The sequence below is a fragment of the Sciurus vulgaris genome (assembly GCF_902686455.1).
Source record: "Sciurus vulgaris genome assembly, chromosome: 5".
Lineage (NCBI taxonomy): Eukaryota > Metazoa > Chordata > Mammalia > Rodentia > Sciuridae > Sciurus > Sciurus vulgaris.
The window spans coordinates 88,929,342-88,948,238 of record NC_136465.1 but is presented as its reverse complement, the minus strand read 5'-3'; the positions used below and the strand labels follow the sequence as shown (position 1 = coordinate 88,948,238).

The 18,897-nt window shown below is 37.5% G+C and overlaps 1 protein-coding gene across 1 annotated transcript in view; it reads right to left on the bottom strand.

Annotated features, from left to right (window-relative positions):
* PDE3A (phosphodiesterase 3A) overlaps positions 1–17,276 on the bottom strand; it is a 310,047-nt gene extending 292,771 nt beyond the window's left edge. The window contains 1 exon segment of the mRNA XM_079139883.1: positions 14,689–17,276. Within this exon segment, the coding sequence (XP_078996009.1) occupies positions 14,689–15,651 (963 nt within the window). The 5' untranslated portion in view covers positions 15,652–17,276.
* Positions 17,277–18,897: the final 1,621 nt, after the last annotated feature.

Genomic DNA, 18,897 nt, shown 5'->3' with positions numbered 1-18,897 from the left:
TCCTTTTTTCTAACAAAGGACAAATCCCGAGTTGCCAATGCAAGCCTGTAATTTCTTTCCAATATCCAACAGCGATTCAATGTACCACCATTAAATCCCCAAAAGACTATACAACAACTGGGTGAAATAGCCCAGGCCTGTAATTCTGGTGACTGGGAAGGCTGAGGCAGGAGACCAAAAGTTTGAGACTAGCCTCAGCAACTTAGCAAGACTCCATCCCAAAATTTTATAAAAACATGAAAAGGACTGGGGATATAACTCAGTAGTAGGGCTTCTTGAAACACCCCTGGGTTCAACCCTAGCGGGCTCCCTCAAAAAACTACTATACGATGAATATATTTTGAAAACTAAAGAATTATTCATTTGATTCTGATCAAGTTTTCCTACACAAGCAAAGCACTAACATTTATTTTGTGAAGTTTTCATGGGTTTCCATTTCTGAATATCACTCTTTTAGATAACTTATCAGTGTTTAGTCATATCTTTATCCAACATTCCCAGACTAATTCTCACGCTTTTCATTAGGACCAATTAATTGCTTAAAGAAGTTCCACTGAAAACATTTAAAAGCTCTAGCTATAGTTTTCTAAAAGGGTTAACAAGGGTCAATTCAATTACTATTCACATTAAGGAGAATGAAGAGAAGAAGATAAAATGAGATCTACTGCCTCAGTAACCGCTATAATTTAGGTCCTGTTTATCTAGCAAAAACAATTCCAACTACAGCAAAAACAAATTGCTGAGAGTAGAAACAGTCACTATTCAAGATAATACAGACACAGCTCCATATCCAAAAACAAAAAAATGTAAAAGATTTTGTTTCTAAACTTTTTATTAAAATGTCTAATAAATTCACAAATGCCTTGATTACATTTTGATTTTTCAAATTAATTGATAATTAACTCCTCTGTCAATTATTTTTCAAATAGAAACCGTATTTAGATTTTTTAAATAATTTATTTAAAGAACTCAAACTCTCAAAGTTGTCAGTAATAGCAAACTTTCTAGAAAATCTACTGGTAAGTAGACATCTACAAAAAGAAACTTGTTGCCGTAAGATAACATTAGTAAGAACTTTCTTCCTAAACATTGTCTTTGTAATTGATCTAAGTTCATGACATTCTGCATAACAACTCAAAAGAAATGTCTCTTATTTCAGTGAGAAGATAGGATAAGATCTTCATTAAGACTATAGCCTGTGTAGCTCAGTAGTAGAGCCCTTGCCTAGCAAGCCTAAAGTCCTGGGTTCAATCCTCAGCACTGCAAGAATTAAAAAAGAAAGAAAGAAAAAGACTACAGCAACAAAATGTTTTCAGTTGACCAAAAATTTCTTATTTTGACAAAGCAATTTCTGTTAAAAACTAAGGGTCCCAAGGAAAAATGACAAGATAAACGAAAATTTGCTTTTCAATAAAAACTTAAAAACTGTTGGATTTTTTTTAGTTCATCTTGACCTGAAATTATGCTACCAAACTTCACACTGCAATGGGATATTTTAAATAAGCCGATTTCACAGTGTCTTCTCTGGGAACAACTATCTCAAGATATATTTTGTAACTGATCACAATTAGAAAGTAAACTAGGGGCTGAGGATGTAGCTCAACTGTATAGTGTGTACCATGAGGAAGGTACTACGTTTGATTTCCAGCACAAAAAAATGATAAAAATTGGTGCTGGGAAAACTGGAAATCCATATGCAATAGAATGAAACTAAACCCCTATCTCTCACCATGCACAAAAATCAACTCACAATGGATCAAGGACCTTGAAATCAGACCAGAGACCCTGCGTCTTATAGAAGAAAAAGTAGGTCTAAATCTTCACCTTGTTGGCTTAGGATCAGACTTCCTTAACAGGACTCCCATAGCACAAGAAATAAAAGCAAGAATCAATAACTGGGATAGATTCCAACTAAATAGCTTTCTCTCAGCAAAGGAAACTGTCAGCAATGCAAAGAGAGTGGGAGAATATCTTTGCCACTTATACTACAGATAGAGCACTAATTTCCAGAATATATAAAGAACTCAAAAAACTCTACACCAAGAATACAAATAACCCAATCAACAAATGGGCTAAGGAAATGAACAGACACTTCACAGAAGAAGATCTACAAGCAATCAACAAACATATGAAAAAATGTTCACCATCTTTAGTAATAAGAGAAATGCAAATCAAAACCACTAAGATTCCATCTCACCCCAATTAGAATGGTGATTATCAAGAATACAAGCAACAATAGGTGTTGGCGAGGATGTGGGGAAAAAGGTATACTCATACATTGCTGGTGGGGCTGCAAATTAGTGCAGCCACTCTGGAAAGCAGTGTGGAGATTCCTTAGAAAACTTGGAATGGACCTACCATTTGACCCAGCTATCCCACTCCTCGGCCTATACCCAAAAGACTTAAAATCAGCATACTACAGAGATACAGTCACATCAATGTTCATAGCTGCTCAATTCACAATAGCCAGACTATGGAACCAACTTAGATGCCCTTCAATTGATGAATGGATAAAGAAACTGTGGTATATATATACAATGGAATATTACTCAGCTATAAAGAATAATAAAATTATGGCATTTGCAGGCAAATGGATGAAATTGGAGAACATCATGTTAAGTGAGATCAGCCAATCTCAAAAATCTAAAAGACGAATGATCTCACTGATAAGCGGATAATGACACGTAATGGGGGGTGGGAGGGGGGCAAGAATGGAGGAAGGAGGGACTGTATAGAGGGAAAAGAGAGGTGGGAGGGGTGGGGGGGGGAGAAAAAAATAACGGAATGAATCAAACATCATTACCCTATGTAAATTTATGAATATGCAAATGGTATGCTGTTACTCCATGTACAAACAGAAACAACATGTATCCCATTTGTTTACAATAAAAATAAATTAAAAAATGATAAAAATTATAAAATACCTTACATTTGACTTTTCAGGAAAAACAGCTATTCAAACAAAAAGTGTAAAATGGTAATAATAAAAGAACACTTCAGATCTTTGTGATGGGAGAATATGAAGTCTGTTCTTTTGAAGTCTATTAGTGGTAAGAGGGAAAAAAAAAACCTGATTTTTTTTTTTTAGACTAAAAAAATCGACCCTAATTTCAAAGAGCTTCCTAAAGTTTATGCTACAGTGATCTTCGTAGCCTTGGTTATTTACAGTTGATGTGAGCTAAAAATAAATATCTAGGACTCATGTTGAACTTGAAATTTCTTACTACTAAGGAACAGGTCAAATTCAACCCCTATGGAATACATACAAAAAAATGTTTTCAAAAGTAACAAATATGCAAATAGTCATATTAAAACTCTAACTTCACAAATTTATTGGTAGTCTATTTCTTTTTATCTCTAAACAGAAATTTCCTCAACCTATTCAATCCCAAGTTTTCAATTCAAAAATATTTCAATGAAATTGAAACAAGTGCATTAAAACAGGTTGGAAATTATAACTTAGAACTTACATACATATTACATTGATATTAATAATTCTTAATGTTATACTATAATTATCATATATTATGCATATAAAATTTTTAGGTGTTCCCTATCTAGGATGATGAGACAAAATAGGTTCAATCAATTCAATCACTATGCAATATCAGGGGACTAGGAAGATAAATATTTCAGGTTAACGGTCACTTATTCCCTTTCCATCCATTTATCCTGCCAGGGAGCCAGCACCTACAAAGAGTAATGCACTGGACCAAAATTTTCTTTAAAAAAATGACTGAAACAAGAAGGTTCAAAATGTGATTTCTTTTGTACGGAAAACTGTCATGAAGTGGCCCACGCCTGTAATCCCAGTGGCTCAAGAGGCTGAGACAGGAGGATCACGAGTTTAAAGCCAGCCTCAGCATAAGCGAGTACCCCTGAGTTCAATTCCCAGTACCCAAAAATATATAACAATTTAAAAAGTAAAAAGTAAACTGTCAAGATCTGAATGTGATTTCTTCAGTTCCGGAACCTAGGAAGCAAATCCTCAATGCACCATAGGCAGCTCAACAGGCCTTGCCCAAATTTTGGGAAGATGCTGGCAAGGCAGGACTGAAACACTAACTCCCAAATCGGGTGGGTATCCCGTGCTGAAAGAACAAACACTGCCTCCTAAGGAACATTTCTGAGTGGACCTTTAATTTGATCCTCTGGAACATATAAGATAAAAATGAAAAGCTATTTTCTTTGTGTTCAGACCAGCTTAAACATGTGCCAAAGATGTTCCCTCCACAGGGCAGAACATCAGTTTGTTCAAAAAAAAAAAAAAAAAAATCCCCCATAATAATATTGCTGGAACGTCACACTTCCATTAGGCTTACTGAAGTGGATCATACCTAGAAAGGGGTATGATCCCTTGCCAGAGACACAGCATAATTATCCAGTTATTTCGACTTACTTCAGAAGATGGAAATTTTTATAAAAATCCTATTAACCCCTAACCACAGGTTTCTTGCATAAAATTTTTGTATATTCTTACAAGGTACTCTGGAGGACAGAAAGACCCTCCTTAAATTTTTGAACACACTCTGCAGAATATATTAGATAAAAATAACATGAAATAAAATGGAGAGGAGAGGGAGGGAGAGAGAACAGGAAAAGAAGACTGGGTGAAAAAAATTTAAAAGACCAATAAATCTAAAGCACCTTCAAAATTAGTAAGGACAAATGACTAGTTACATTCTAATACAAACTCTTTCAAGTAATATTGAGTGTGACAACGGCATTTTATTCTTCAGTGAACTCTTTCAAGAAGTCTAAAATAAGTCAGCTTCACTGGAAGTGAACCAGAGTCCATATTACTTTATCGTATCCAAATGTGCTTTATTGTACAACATGACTTTATTGCCTTTGGAACTTTATAGATTATTTCCTAAGTTATATGTGAAAAGCTATGCATCTTATTATTTTTATTCTGTAACACAATGATAACACATATTATCACAAAAGTTACTATAAGTGTCCTATATAGATGTAAACCACTATACACAAAACAAATTCATTATTTTAAAAAACTCAACCTATGAGTTGAGTGGCACATACCTATAATCCCAGAGTCTCAGGAGACTGAGACAGGAGGATCAAAACTTCAAGGCCAGAATGGGCAATTTAGCAAGGCCTTATGCAACTTAGTGAAACTCTGTTTCAAAAAATAAAAGGACTGGAGATGTAGTTTAGAGGTAAGCCACACCTGGGTTCAATCCACAGTACCCCCCCCCCAAAAAAAAAAAAAAACCTATGTATCTATTCATATAAAAGAACATTCCTCTCACCCCAGTTAGAATGGCGATTATCAAGAACACAAGCAACAATAGGTGTTGGCGAGGATGTGGGGAGAAAGGTACACTCATACATTGCTGGTGGGGTTGCAAATTAGTGCAGCCACTCTGGAAAGCAGTAAGGAGATTCCTCAGAAAGCTTGGAATGGAACCACCATTTGACCCAGCTATCCCACTCCTTGGCCTATACCCAAAGGACTTAAAATCAGCATACTACAGAGATACAGCCACATCAATGTTAATAGCTGCTCAATTCCCTATAGCCAGATTGTGGAACCAGCCTAGATGCCCTTCAATTGATGAATGGATAAAGAAACTGCGGCATATACATACAATGGAATATTACTCTGCCATGAAGAATGATAAAATTATGGCATTTGCAGGCAAATGGATGAAATTGGAGAATATCATGCTAAGTGAGATAAGCCAATCTCAAAAAACTAAAGGACGAATGATCTCGCTGATAAGTGGATGAGGACATATAATGGGGGGTAGGAGGGGTCAGCATTAGGGTTAGGGTTAGGTTTAGGGTTAGGGATAAGGAGGGTGGTAAGAATGGAGGAAGGAAGGACTGTATAGAGGAAAAAGAGGGGTGGGAGGGGTGGGGGGCAAGGGAAAAAAATAACAATGAATCAAACAATATTGCCCTATGTAAATTTATGATTTTTAATTTAAAAAAATAAATAATTAAAAAAAGAACATTCCAAGGTAAAAAGTGCTTTTGTTTTGGGGGTTGGGGAGGTACTGGACTGTGAATCCAGGTGCTTTACCCCTGAGCTACATCACCAGTCCTTTTGATGTTTTTATTACGAGACAGGGTCTTCTTGCTGAATCCCTTAGGATTGGCCTGTTTGCCCTCCTCCTGCCTCAGTCTCCCAAGTTTCTGGGATTACAGTTGTATGCCACTGAGCCCGGCTTCTCATTAGTGCTTGGTTTACCAGTGGAACCATGCCTATGAATAATGAATTCATAGAGTTTGAGAAATCATAGGAGGTACATGACATTAAATATTTCCAGACTATATCATCTGAATCAGTTTGAAATCACAGCCTATAAGTTAAACTGAGAAAATGGCTCCAAAAGTCACCTAATCAGAATTCTAAGCTGAGAAATTCCAAGCTAGCTAAATCTCCAGTCCTTTCTACACCCAAAATGGAAGCATTTTCAACTTCCTTCTATGGAGGTGGTGTTTACATAAGCAAAGGTGAGGAATCATCAGCCCTTCACAGGCACTGCTATAATTTTCATCCATTCAAGTTACAGGCAGGCTTGTCACTTTAGTTTCCTAAGTTACAAAGATAACACCCTGTACTACAAACATAAGCACTTTCATTACCAAAGAGACATTAGATAACCTAATTATAGACTAATCACCATGAACATGTGATGTGTTCACACTGCATACATAAGCAAAGCCCATTACATACAAGACTATGAAAGGCAAATTCATAATGAACTCGAAATATTGATACTGTATTATAAATCAGGTTAACATAAAACTTCATTAACAACTGCACTATGTCCCATTCAATTAAAATGATATTTTTAAATATGTAAAATAATGTGAAATGAAGGAAAAAGGGAAGATAGTCTCACCAACCATTAGAGTAGTACAGAAATGAGCTCTCAAGATCAAACTCTGAAAGACTATTAAATGCTATCATTAAATCTCCAGACTTTGCACTATAACTGAAGGTGACATTATTCAAATATTTCACCACATTCAAAATGTACAACTGCACCAACCAACATTACAGTCATTAGCCATATGTCTAGTGAGTAGCTAAAATTCAGCTACAACACACTAAAATGTGTTCTAAGTACAAAACGTATCAGATATTTAGATTCCTTGCAAAAAAAAATGTAAACTATCTCAATATTTAAAACTGATTACAAGTTGATATAAAGCATACTATTATAAATTACACCTGTTTTTCCTTTTTTATGTGACTATTAGAAAATGCAAAATTAAATATGTATTTATTTTGGTTCATACAAAATTTCTATTGAACAGCAGGTATCTATAATGTTTACAGGGCTGTTTTCACTAAAGCCACTGGGTGACACTGTTTCTCCACTAAATTGATACAACCAAGGCAATTTCCTGGCAGGGAAAAAAAAACCCACATGCACACACATGTGCACATACCCCAACACAAAAAAAAAGTTCACCTCATTCATAACCACTCATCTTCTTAGGATGGAAGGACATGAGTTCCCTTAAGTATTTGTATTACTCTATTAGAAACTGGCTATACTTGAAAACATTAGTAATCATTCATAACTTCTTAATAAGTGACAGTTCTAATAAAATCAAACATGCAGAGGTTGTTTAGTTTGTGACTTTTCCCAAAGAACTTTCTATCCTCTAAACAGCAATGCTCTTCGTGACCGCCTACAATATTACATTCTATTTGCTTACATTTTAATGGGTTTCTAAGGAACTGGGCAAAATAATTTTGGTGAACACATATAATAAAATGTTTTTGCCAACAACTGTTTTACTGATTTGGGAATTATTTTTTGGCTTGAATTTGAAATCCTGATCATCTTCAAATAAATTCATTGAAACACTAACATGGAAAAAAATAATATTTATGCAGCCATTGAAGACTTGTGTGATGAGATGAAGACTCCACAAAGTTACACTTCTCAACACAATCAATATTTATTGACAGGACTAAGTTGAGAATAATACATTCCATAGTCTGCCTGGTACTATTTGATTCATTGCAAAGGCAAAAACCATTTTGTTATCTGTACATCTGATATTCCGTCTGATTACTCAGTCCCCTAAATCTGAATGAGAATTTAAAGTTGGCTCCATGTGTAAACATCACAAATAACACTGAGGCTTCAAACTTCCAGCCTGACTTCCTTCTTGACTGTTCCCCAGCAGCATACTCAAGTGAAAGAGAATAATACGGTTGCAGAAAGCATCTTGTAATACGTTTACATATAGTTCAGGATGTATTTGTAGTACAGATATATGAAATTAATTTCCACCACCAAGAAAAAATTCTCTGTCTTCACATGCCAAATTGCTCAATATCTAAACCATTTATGTTTAACCAATGTATGGGGACAAACTTCCAGAAAACTATGACACAATCGATAATTTCTCCATAAAATGAACAAATGAAGTTCTATGAATACTCAGAGAAGAAATGAAAGGGTCCTGAATGCAGGTTAAATACCCACTCTAAGTCATTACCTGCATTTTTCCCTCTACTGCCTCCGTGAGCATTTAGATCTTTTGTTGTGAATTCCCCTTTTCTTCTTTTGATGCCTCATTATCCTGCCTAAGCTATAAACCCTGGAGAGACAGATGCTGTATTTTATCTGAACAATTTTTGTGTTATTTAGCACAAGGTCTAATACACAGATAAAATGAGTTATCTCGACATATGATTGACTGACCAAAGACCTTTGTGGATGACATTAGTTAGGTGTAGTGTCTTTTTTTAACAACAGCATATTTTCAATGAACCAGTACAGTCAACTAATTTGGGGGAGGGTTTGCAGTACTGGCGATTGAACTTTAGGGCCTTGCATATCAAGCACTCTACCTCTGAGCTACATCCCCAGCCCTTTTAAATTTTGAGACACGGTCTCATTAAGTTCTAAAGCTGGCCTCCAATTTGCTATCCTCCTGCCTCAGCCTCTCAAGTAGCTAAAATTACAGTTGTATGTAACCTCACATGGCCCAACTAATGTTTTTGGCAATGGTTATCCAACAAATCTTCCTTTGAATTACAGCTCAGACATGTCTTTCAGATTTTTTTGCCTCCAGCATCAAATCTTTGTACATTGAGAATGGCACAAACCTCCATTCTCATTTCAAAGTTAAAACACTTCCCAAGGGTAGCCTTACTTTACACACACACACACCACACACACACACACACATCCTCATTTTTAAAACTGCTCACGATAGTTCAAGTATACATATATATATATATATATATATATATATACTGTCTCTATAAAGAAATAACATTCACTGGACTATTAGCAGAATACATTTTTAGTACAAAAATATGGACATTTTGGACTTTCTGAAGTTCTTCACAATTATTTAATAGAACTTTGTTAAACACATGAATATAGCATATAAGCATAAATTGAGTTTTCAATATGTATTTAAGGGCTTTTTTAGAAGATTTGATTATCAATATCACACAGAAAAGAGGGAGGAGGAAGACTCCATGGATCAGGAGACACACAGGAACTAAATAAGGAAGTCATCATAAATATGGAAGGTTAGGCATCATTTCATAAAGCTAAATAAACATTTTCCATAACCCAATGCAAAGATACAGTTTCAGCACGTCAAAATCTCTTAGGATCCTGCATGACATAATAGTTGCATTGATCATCTTCATACATCCAAGATGTACATTTCACAACAATGTTTTCTGGAAAATGTAGCTCCCACCCTAATGCCAGAACACACTCACTCTTTTTATAGATTCAGTAACACAAGTTTTCAATAAAATCAACAGACTCTACTGGGCTGTTATGGACACAAACCATATTAGTTGAAAATCTTAAAATATAATACATACTTATCATTTGGAACTTTATAACACACTACTTTAATGTTATAAGTGTGAACATATTCAAAATAGAAGTGAAATTAGATTTGGTGAGGTTTTTATTCAACTAGAGTCCTAAAGAGATTATTTTCAGAGCTGAATTTCCTAATAGAATACTACAAATTCACACAAATGTCACCACAGATATAATGAATGTTTTTTCATGCCAATGTCACTCACCCTTGCCTGCCTGCACCCCCTTCCCTCTGACTTTTCAAAATGTATTTCATACACAGAGTCAGTGTTCTGGTTGTTTATTTAATTAACATGACAGCCCAGCATACACAGCATTTCTTTCAGTTCTACAGTTTTAACATTTTACACTTCAGACTCAATACAGAAAGAGTAAAATGACTGTTTTCACTCCTTCCAACCTCTGTAAATTTATATAGATTCACTGACTATTTCTGTCAGTTAAAAAAGTATTTCAGTATGCCTTAAATATCCATATTCACAAATAAAATCACAATTTAAAAAAAAAATCAAAGAAAAACAAAACATTCTTTTCCCTCACCTTTACTGGGAGATCAGAAAAATCTTGTTTTTCCTTTTCAATATTTTCAGAAGTTAGCATTAATTTCAATTCTGTCACCAAGTCATAAATAATCAACATTGCTTTTTAAAACCCCATAAGATGAATACTGCTATGGAAACATGGCAGAAGTTACAGTTTAAAGTCCATGATTATTTCTGAAATTTATTCAATTTGAAATATATACTATATTGAAATGTATTTAGGAATTTAAAGTATGATGTATTCTATATGTTCAGAAAAGTTTCTGTAGTTTGTTTCTATACTATAAAAGCTAGTTGTACTTTTTATCAAAGATATAATAAAGCCTACCATGTATCTACCATCCAATGCCTGTCATCAAAATCCATATCCATTTCTCCTATTTTTGTTCTGTTCTTTGCTTTTTTACTTGAAAATGTCTTTCCCACATCAGAGATCTGAAACTTGATTCTTCTTTTGATAACTAAAAACCAACTTACATTTCTACAATAGTACATTAATGCATGCTAAAGATGTTTAATTGAGAGCCTAGGTAAATAGTTACAGGAACCAATCTGGGTTTTTAATTACATAATATAAAGTATGTATCTGTACATCTCTGGCTGAAGTTTTACCCATCACAAAGTTTTATCACTCAGTGATTTAAATGCATTCATGGACACAGTCATATACCTTGTATTTATTTTATGTAAAACCACAGGTAAAAATATTAAATTTTTCTTAACATGTAATGAAAATTGCATTTGGTTTTGAATCTTTCAAAAGTGAATGAGAAAGGTGGTCACAGTAATTACAGAGGAACTATAAAAGGAGATGCAACGAGAACAGATACCCCTCAAATAGTTTCCAAATGTTAAATATTCCATTAACTAAAATTTTACGTTGAAAATAACATTTATTAATCATGAACAATACCTAGTAACAATAAATTCTAGGTACCTAGATTTACAGGGATATAGTGGCAATTTGATCTCAGGTATATCTTACCTGCTTTCACATGTAAAAATCCACTTAGAAAACATACATACAGCACAGTGGATGCTAGCCTTCTTAACACTGCCCATCTAGAAAGTATAGTTAGAAACAATCATCTATAAAATCAGCCTCGGTCTAGAGGATACTTGTCTGGCAGGACTTAACTATAAGTCACAGAGATGCTATAAACGTATTTCCTGAAAGTGAAGAAATTTTTACTTGCATCCTCACATACAACCAGTTCCTGATTAATTCTGTGACCAAGGACTAGACCTACTATTTCCCTTGCTTGAAATCATCTTTTTATCACCACTGCTGCAAAATTCAATTCTACATGTAACATCTAAACTACAGACTTAGTCATTCTATAGACTTAAGGTTCTGGAAGGAAGGAAATAAGGTGGGGTGGGGGGACTAAAATATACCTGTCAATTGGTTCATTTTATGAGAATTTTATCATATATTCTCTTTGCCTTTTTAAGCTTAAGAGTCATTGAAGAGAGAGCATTCATAAGCAAGCATACACCATTATCCAGGGTAAGAAAAAAAATGCTGAAATTCTCTCACCTTTAAACTTCACAATGAGCAAAGTCTGCATAAATTCTCAGGAGACCTCTGTGCTTTATGTCCTTACACTTTAAAATTAACTTGTTACCACAGTGAATCTCACCATCATGTACATCCACAACACTGGGAACCTAATTAGGTAAGATACATTCCATGCTTGTATAAATATACCAAAATGTATTCTACTGTCACGTATAACTAAAAAGAAAAAATAAAAATTTTGCAAAAATTCACTTGTTGCTTATGAATATTGTCTTGACTTGACAGGAGATGTTCTTTCCAAAAAGAACTATTTGGTAGCATTCAGCAAAATGTTTTATATTCACTTTATAATTATTTTGAATCCTAACCTCATAAAGTATGCAAATGACACTAGTACACTTTGCACCCTTCATCAGAAGTTTGTTTCCTTATGATAAAACAGATAAGCCATCTACTATATAGCTCCTGAACTTTTCACACAGTTAACTATGAGATATCACCCTCATAAGATACCATCCCACGTTAGTTCCCACCCACTCCCCACAATTATGCTCAGCAACAACTTTAATGGGTCATATATAAAAACTACTCTTCAGTAACTGGCACGCTCACCCATACCCTCATTAAAACTTCAAGGATCTAAATTTTTGCTAAATGTAATCTTGTTTTTCCATCAGCCAAAAGAAATAGTCTCTCATTTTAGAACACTGTTGATAAACACAGGCTTGAGAAAAACAGTAACCCAAGAAAATTATCGAAATACATTACAAATATGCATTTTTCAAAAGCATTAATCAGCAAAACATTTAAAAATGCCATGCTGTTACTTTCTTATAAATTTGCAGATTATTCCAATTCTCCATTTGCCAATTTAAACCCGAGAAAAAAGCAATAAAAATCTTCAACTTAATTAACATGACTAGTCTATTCACCTGAATACCTTATCTTAAATCTATTCTTAACTCCCTCAAATGTTAATGAGAAACTTCAGAAATATTTTAGTGACTAAATGATATTAATTTAGGGCCAGGTTATTTATGCTTAAATCCAGATTTTTTTTTTCTTAGAAATTATGGTTCAATTTTACAAGGACCACAATCACATTTCCCTACAAGTTAAATAGCATGTTCTAAACCCATTTAAGCCAGCAGTGTCTTCATTTAAGAGACATTTTCTCCTGTAACCGTGAAAAGAAATTAAATTGCATTTTTACCCTAATTAGTTTACCCTTAAATAGGTAACTTATTTTATTCCAAAGATCTCCAAATTTCTACCCAAACTAAGTATCAGTCAGTGGCCTATTTTTTTTTTTTTTCCTTCACTCTTAGAGTAAGCTTAAACCCAAGAAATATTTGTTTTATCTAAACAAAAAGCTAAATAAGTACATTTGTTTTAAAATAAACACAAGAGATTATGATGCTGTCCTTCACTTTCCTAAATAATGTCAACCAACCGCAGATCTGTATTATCAACTCCCTTTCAGAAACAAACTAGTCACCCACACCATATGGTGACTACTATTTCTTATAAATACCTAAATGATTATCCATAGAATAACCTAAAAAGAAAAAGCTTGCTGTAGCTTGCTGTAGGATATTCTTGCACTTCCTAAAGTTGTCCTTATGGTGTCATACAGGTAGTCATAAATTTAAGTGTGAAAAGCATAAATTTCCATCTGCTGTACATAACCAGCTTTCCACCCTCTTCATCAAGTGTCCAATCTCCTTCGAGAATTGAACAAGTATGGCTTTTCAGGTGCAATTTGTATTTAAAATTGGAATTTGCTCTATGATACCATTTATAGCAATGATTCCATTCTTAAAACATTTAATGATAGTAAGGAAGTTCATTCCCAAAACTGACTAAACTTTTATTTGCACCTTCATTTATAATTCCAGATTCTCCCACCTCCTCCTTTCTGAAAGCTAAAGATCACTAGCAATCTTAGAAATATTCTCCTGAATTAATCTTTCCTGTAAAACAGGCATGAGTCCATTTGAATTTCTAACTATCCACTTAATTATGTAAATACTCAAGAAAAATATTATTTTTACTCAACAACAGCACAATTTACAATTTTAAACCATTCCGAAGTTCAGGGATAGTATTCCCCAAATTTGAAGCTTATATTTAGAATACAAAACACTAGCATGATACAATGCACATCAATAAATTATATTTAAAAACAAATTGGGCACCATCAGATGCAGTCTCTCCAAATAAAACTTCCTGCAAAAGCAAAGTGTGTATCAATACCTCACCTTCAAGGATGCCTGACTGCTGTCGATTCTTTTTACTCACTAGTTGTATAAATGTTTACCTGTCACCTTATAAGAAAGAAGTTTTATAAGAAATAAATAGAAATCTAGGAAAACCCATGTTGAAAAATCGCCCACTGCTTTAAAAAAAAAAAAAAAAACTAATGATAAAATTTCTGCTAAAGGAGGAAACTCTGAGAGTAAAGTTGTAGGCAAGCCGAACACCAGGTGTAGCAGATCTGCAGAGTTGGCCCAGCTGTGAAAGACGGTGCAAACGCCCTTTAGTTTTGATACTTCGTGTTTCTGTAGTTCAGATTATAAAATACTCAAAGAAAAAAGAAAGAAAAACAAAAACCCAAAACGCTTGTTTCTTACTAAGTCTAAAAAGTTATAGCACTTTCCTAGGCTAGCTTCCCTTTAATTGCCAACGCCCGGATTCCCTTCACTTTGCACCGCTTCCCAAGAGTTTGAAGTTTCCCGGAGAGCAGAGAAAGAAGCTTCCAGCGCTTGCTTACCTGTTCCCTTGGTATACAGGGCAGGGAGGTCCTTCGATGAGACTTGCTGCTGCAGCCCGACATCTCGGCGGACACCACGGAGCTGGACCGCCTCCTCCTCTTAAACACCGGGATATCTTCCTTGGTCCCAGCTACCAGCTGGGACCCAAAATGCTCCCTCGGAGCCGCCCCCGAGTACTGCGGCAAGATCTGCTCCACGTACCTGGCCAGGAGTATCCCCAGCACGCCGGCCAAATATGCCAGGTAAGGTCTCCAGGCGACCTTGAACCTCTCCAAGGAAATGAGGGACACGGTCCTGACCGCGCTAGTCAAAGCGATCATGAGGACGCCCAGTCTCAGCCTCAGCACCAGCCATGTCGCGGCGGCCAAGCAGCTGAGCACCACCCCCGCGGCCGGGAGCGAGAGTAAGTGATCCTCCCCGACGCCCAGCCCAATCTGGACGAGCGCTTCCCCCCCGCAGCAGGCGGCCAGCAGCGCGACGGCCAGAGGCAGGCGCACCCCGGCGCGCAGGAGGTACAAGCCCATCCAGAAGAAGGCACACAAGAGACTGAAGAGTAGTGCCGAGGGCTGCAGCCAGGGGCTGAGCGGCGCGCCGCCCCCGGGAACACCTCCCCGAGGGCCAGGGAAGACGCCCCCTTCGGCTCCCGGGACCGCTTCCTCCTCCTCCTCGGTTGCCGCCGCCTCCTTACTCTGCTCCAGCTCACCGCCGATCTCCCCGCGGACCAGCCTCACCAGCAGCGCCAGCAGAAAGGACAGAGAGCCCGCGCACAGAGCCGAGGAAAGTTTCCGGGAGCGCCGGAGCGGCTGCAGCACCAGGTCTCCCCAGCAGCCGCTGCAGCCAGAGCCCTGAGGCAATGGGGAATCTGCACGACGGTGGCAGTCCCGGCCCGCTACCGGGGCTGGACTCACCCCGCCGTGGCCCGGTGTGTCCCTCTCTCGGGCGGCCTCGCCGGGTACTGCCATGGTGTGCCTTCTTCACCGAATCCCCACTGACGCCTCACTCCTCAACACAGGAGTGCGCACTCGCTCTTCCCAGTCCCACCCTCGGAATCCCTTCTCCCCAGGCCCACAATCCACTGAAAGTTTCAGCTTTCTAATAACTCCCGGAGAACGCTAGATGCTCCAAAGGGACTTCAAGTTAATCAGGCTTGGACTTTTCGCTCTTTGAATAGCATTTGAAAATCCTCTGCTCCACCCCCAGCCCCGACTTATATCTTCCAAGGGCTCTTGCTACTTCGGGATTTTAAAAATTGCCCAATGCATCCCGCGCACCCGGGCAGCTGACGCTGAAGGAGCCGGGGGCGCAGGGCGAGCATGGAGCCATTCCCCGCGCAGCTCCGCGCTGCGCTGCTGCGCGCCGGGCCCGCGTCTGATGGAGGTCTCCCTTCTCTTCCTGCAGCTCTTTCTCTATCACTCTTTCTTTCTCCTGGGCCGATCCTCCCCGGCACGGCCCCGGGACGCGAATCGCCATTCCCTGGGGCTGAAAGCAAAGCCTTCTCCGCGTCTGTCCGTCCAGTTCATGGCAGAGTGGAAAAAAAAAAATGGGAAAGGGGCTTAGAAATAATCAAGAAGTTCCTAAGTCCCGTCGGAGAGAGAGAGAGAACAAGACATTAGCGGCTGCAGCAGGAGAAAGGAGGGAGGGAGAGCGAGCGAGCTGGAGAGGAAGGGAGGGTGAGAGGAAAGGGAGGGTGAAAAGGGAGAATGAGATTTGCTTTTCTCCCCTTGTTTTTAGTACAAGGTTGATGGTGATTTTGCAGTTTTGCAGAAGGGAAACGAGTGGATATGACTGCTTAAAACTGTATTAAAACGGGCAACTGGAGTGGTCGACAATTCCGCTTTCTTTCTTTAAGGCAACTCCCTAGGAAAGCTTTCTCAGCCGAGCTCCCGCCCCTCCCCCGGAGGAGGCGCTGCTCTCAGCTTGACTGCTCCTTTCCCGGGAGCTGGGCCCTTACTACTTAAGAGCTAGAGAAAGGGCTGCTGTGCTGCTCTGGCCGGTCCACCGCGCAGCTCACGGCAGCCTGCGGATGCGGGGGTCTGGGGCAGGCACTGAGACTAAGCTTTCTAGGACACTGAGTGGGTGGGGGATGAGGATTGTGCTTGGCTACTTGACAAGCGATGGGAGCCAACATACTTGGTACTGTCATTGAAAATGACACCTACACCTACTGTCTGATTTAAAGATGCTAGTAAGTTCTCAAGTACAACAGCAAGCCAATTTCAGGTGACATTGTAATGCTTTGGCTTCTCCTGCTGAGAGATCTATTTTCATCAGAGAAGTCAAGCCTGTCCTTTTGGTTCAAATGATGGAAGAATCTGTTATCTGGACCATGCGCAATAGCATTAGAAAGAAGGGGGAGGGGTGTCATACATTTTTAAAAATGTCTAACTTTAGAGAAATCTAAGGTATAAATATTAATCAACAGTTGTTCACTATCAATGATAAAATTACACTTTTAATACCCATAGCCTCAAAAAGGAACATAGAGGGCTAGGGGTACATGTAGCTCAGTGGTAGGGCTCTTGCCCAGCATGCTGAAGCCCTAGGTTCAATTCCCAGCACCAAAAAAAAAAAAAAAAGTTTACAGAGTTAAGAAGCCCAGACAGTGAAATATAACATGTATATCTTCTACGATGAAGAGTAAATCTATTAGGAAAAAAAAAAAAAGGACTACATGTTCATTTACTGTGTGTAGTATTTGAAAAACTAAAGAAAAATTTTACAGCTGACCTTTTTTGGCAGTTTATGAAATATAATTCAGTATCTGTTCAATGGATTAAAAAAAATTCTCCAGTGTTCCTTAGGAACTGGTTTCTTCTTAAAAATGTCTACTCTTGTTCAATTTTAATATGGCTATCTCAGATGTCATTTGCTCTCACTAATATTAATAAACCAATTTTGTCTTAATTATGTTGGCATTCCAGGTTAAAGTGTGTTTTTAGCCTGGAGTATTTGGATAATTGGTTCAATATGCCACTGTATTTTGTGTGTAGAGATGAAGCCGTGAAAAATGCCAAAAGGAGACACTTGAAATAAAATTAATTCATGGGGGCAGGGGAAGAAGATGGCATAATTTTATACTCAACTTCATGGAAAACTGCCTGTTGTAGTTAGAGGCAGGTATTCATGTTAATATTATGATGTAAAAGGAGAGAAGGGGATGTGCTAACATAGCTTTCTGTGTCACGTGTCCAGAACTGGGCTACCACGCAGGAGTACAAGTTGGGCAGCTACTCAGTGGCAGTGGCACCATCTGTCTAATAATTAAGGAAACAGGAATAGCAATGTCTTTGCCAAAGACAAATGAGCCCCCTAGCATGCACACATACTTCCATGAGTTTCCTTTTTAGACATATGATTCATATGCCAGATCCTACCTGGGACACTTCAGAGTGTAAAACCTTGATTAGAAAATCATGCTAATATCTCCTGGCATCAAATCGAAAAACTGTAAAACTCTGGGCATATATCAAGGTTAAAAAAGCACAGTGAGGGGGATTTTAGAACATTTCCCTTGTCTCTGTCCTCTAACTCCATAATTATCTCAGTTCTTCAGAAAAGATAACATTATCACAAAATCTGAACTCTTTAAGAGATAAAAGTAGATTTTTTACAACTTTTTAAAAGTTGTTATAAAAAAAGAATAGGAACAGAAATGCTATTAACTAATGGCAACAAAGCAAGAATACTAGGTCTGTATGTTAATGACACACTGGAGCTGCTCAATAGTATGACAGAAGCAATGTCCTAACAACTGGTTTCCCCTCCATTTTCAAAACAAATCTATGAAGTTCTTTGTCCCACTAGAAGCATAGAAGGTAGATTTTTCTCCCCATTACCATCCAGAAATTGAAGTCAGGTAAACAAAAACACACACAGTAAGCTGCAGGCTGTACAAACTGAACAAATTGACTCACAATGTGCATTTAGCAGAGAGCATCTTAATGAAATATGCCACGATACCTAGAGTGTACATTCAGGAATCACGTGAATACTTAAAGGCAGTGACATCACAGCCAAAGAATAAGGAAAATGTACACATGGAAAAAATGGACACATGGACGATAGAAAAAAGAATTCAAATTTGACTTAATGAGCTCTCACTTAGCCAAATCTGGTTAATGTGGTTTTATTAGTAATTTCTGAAGGGGATCTAGAAATCAACCTCATTGAAAATCATTTATACTTTGCCAAATATAGTTACTCATAAG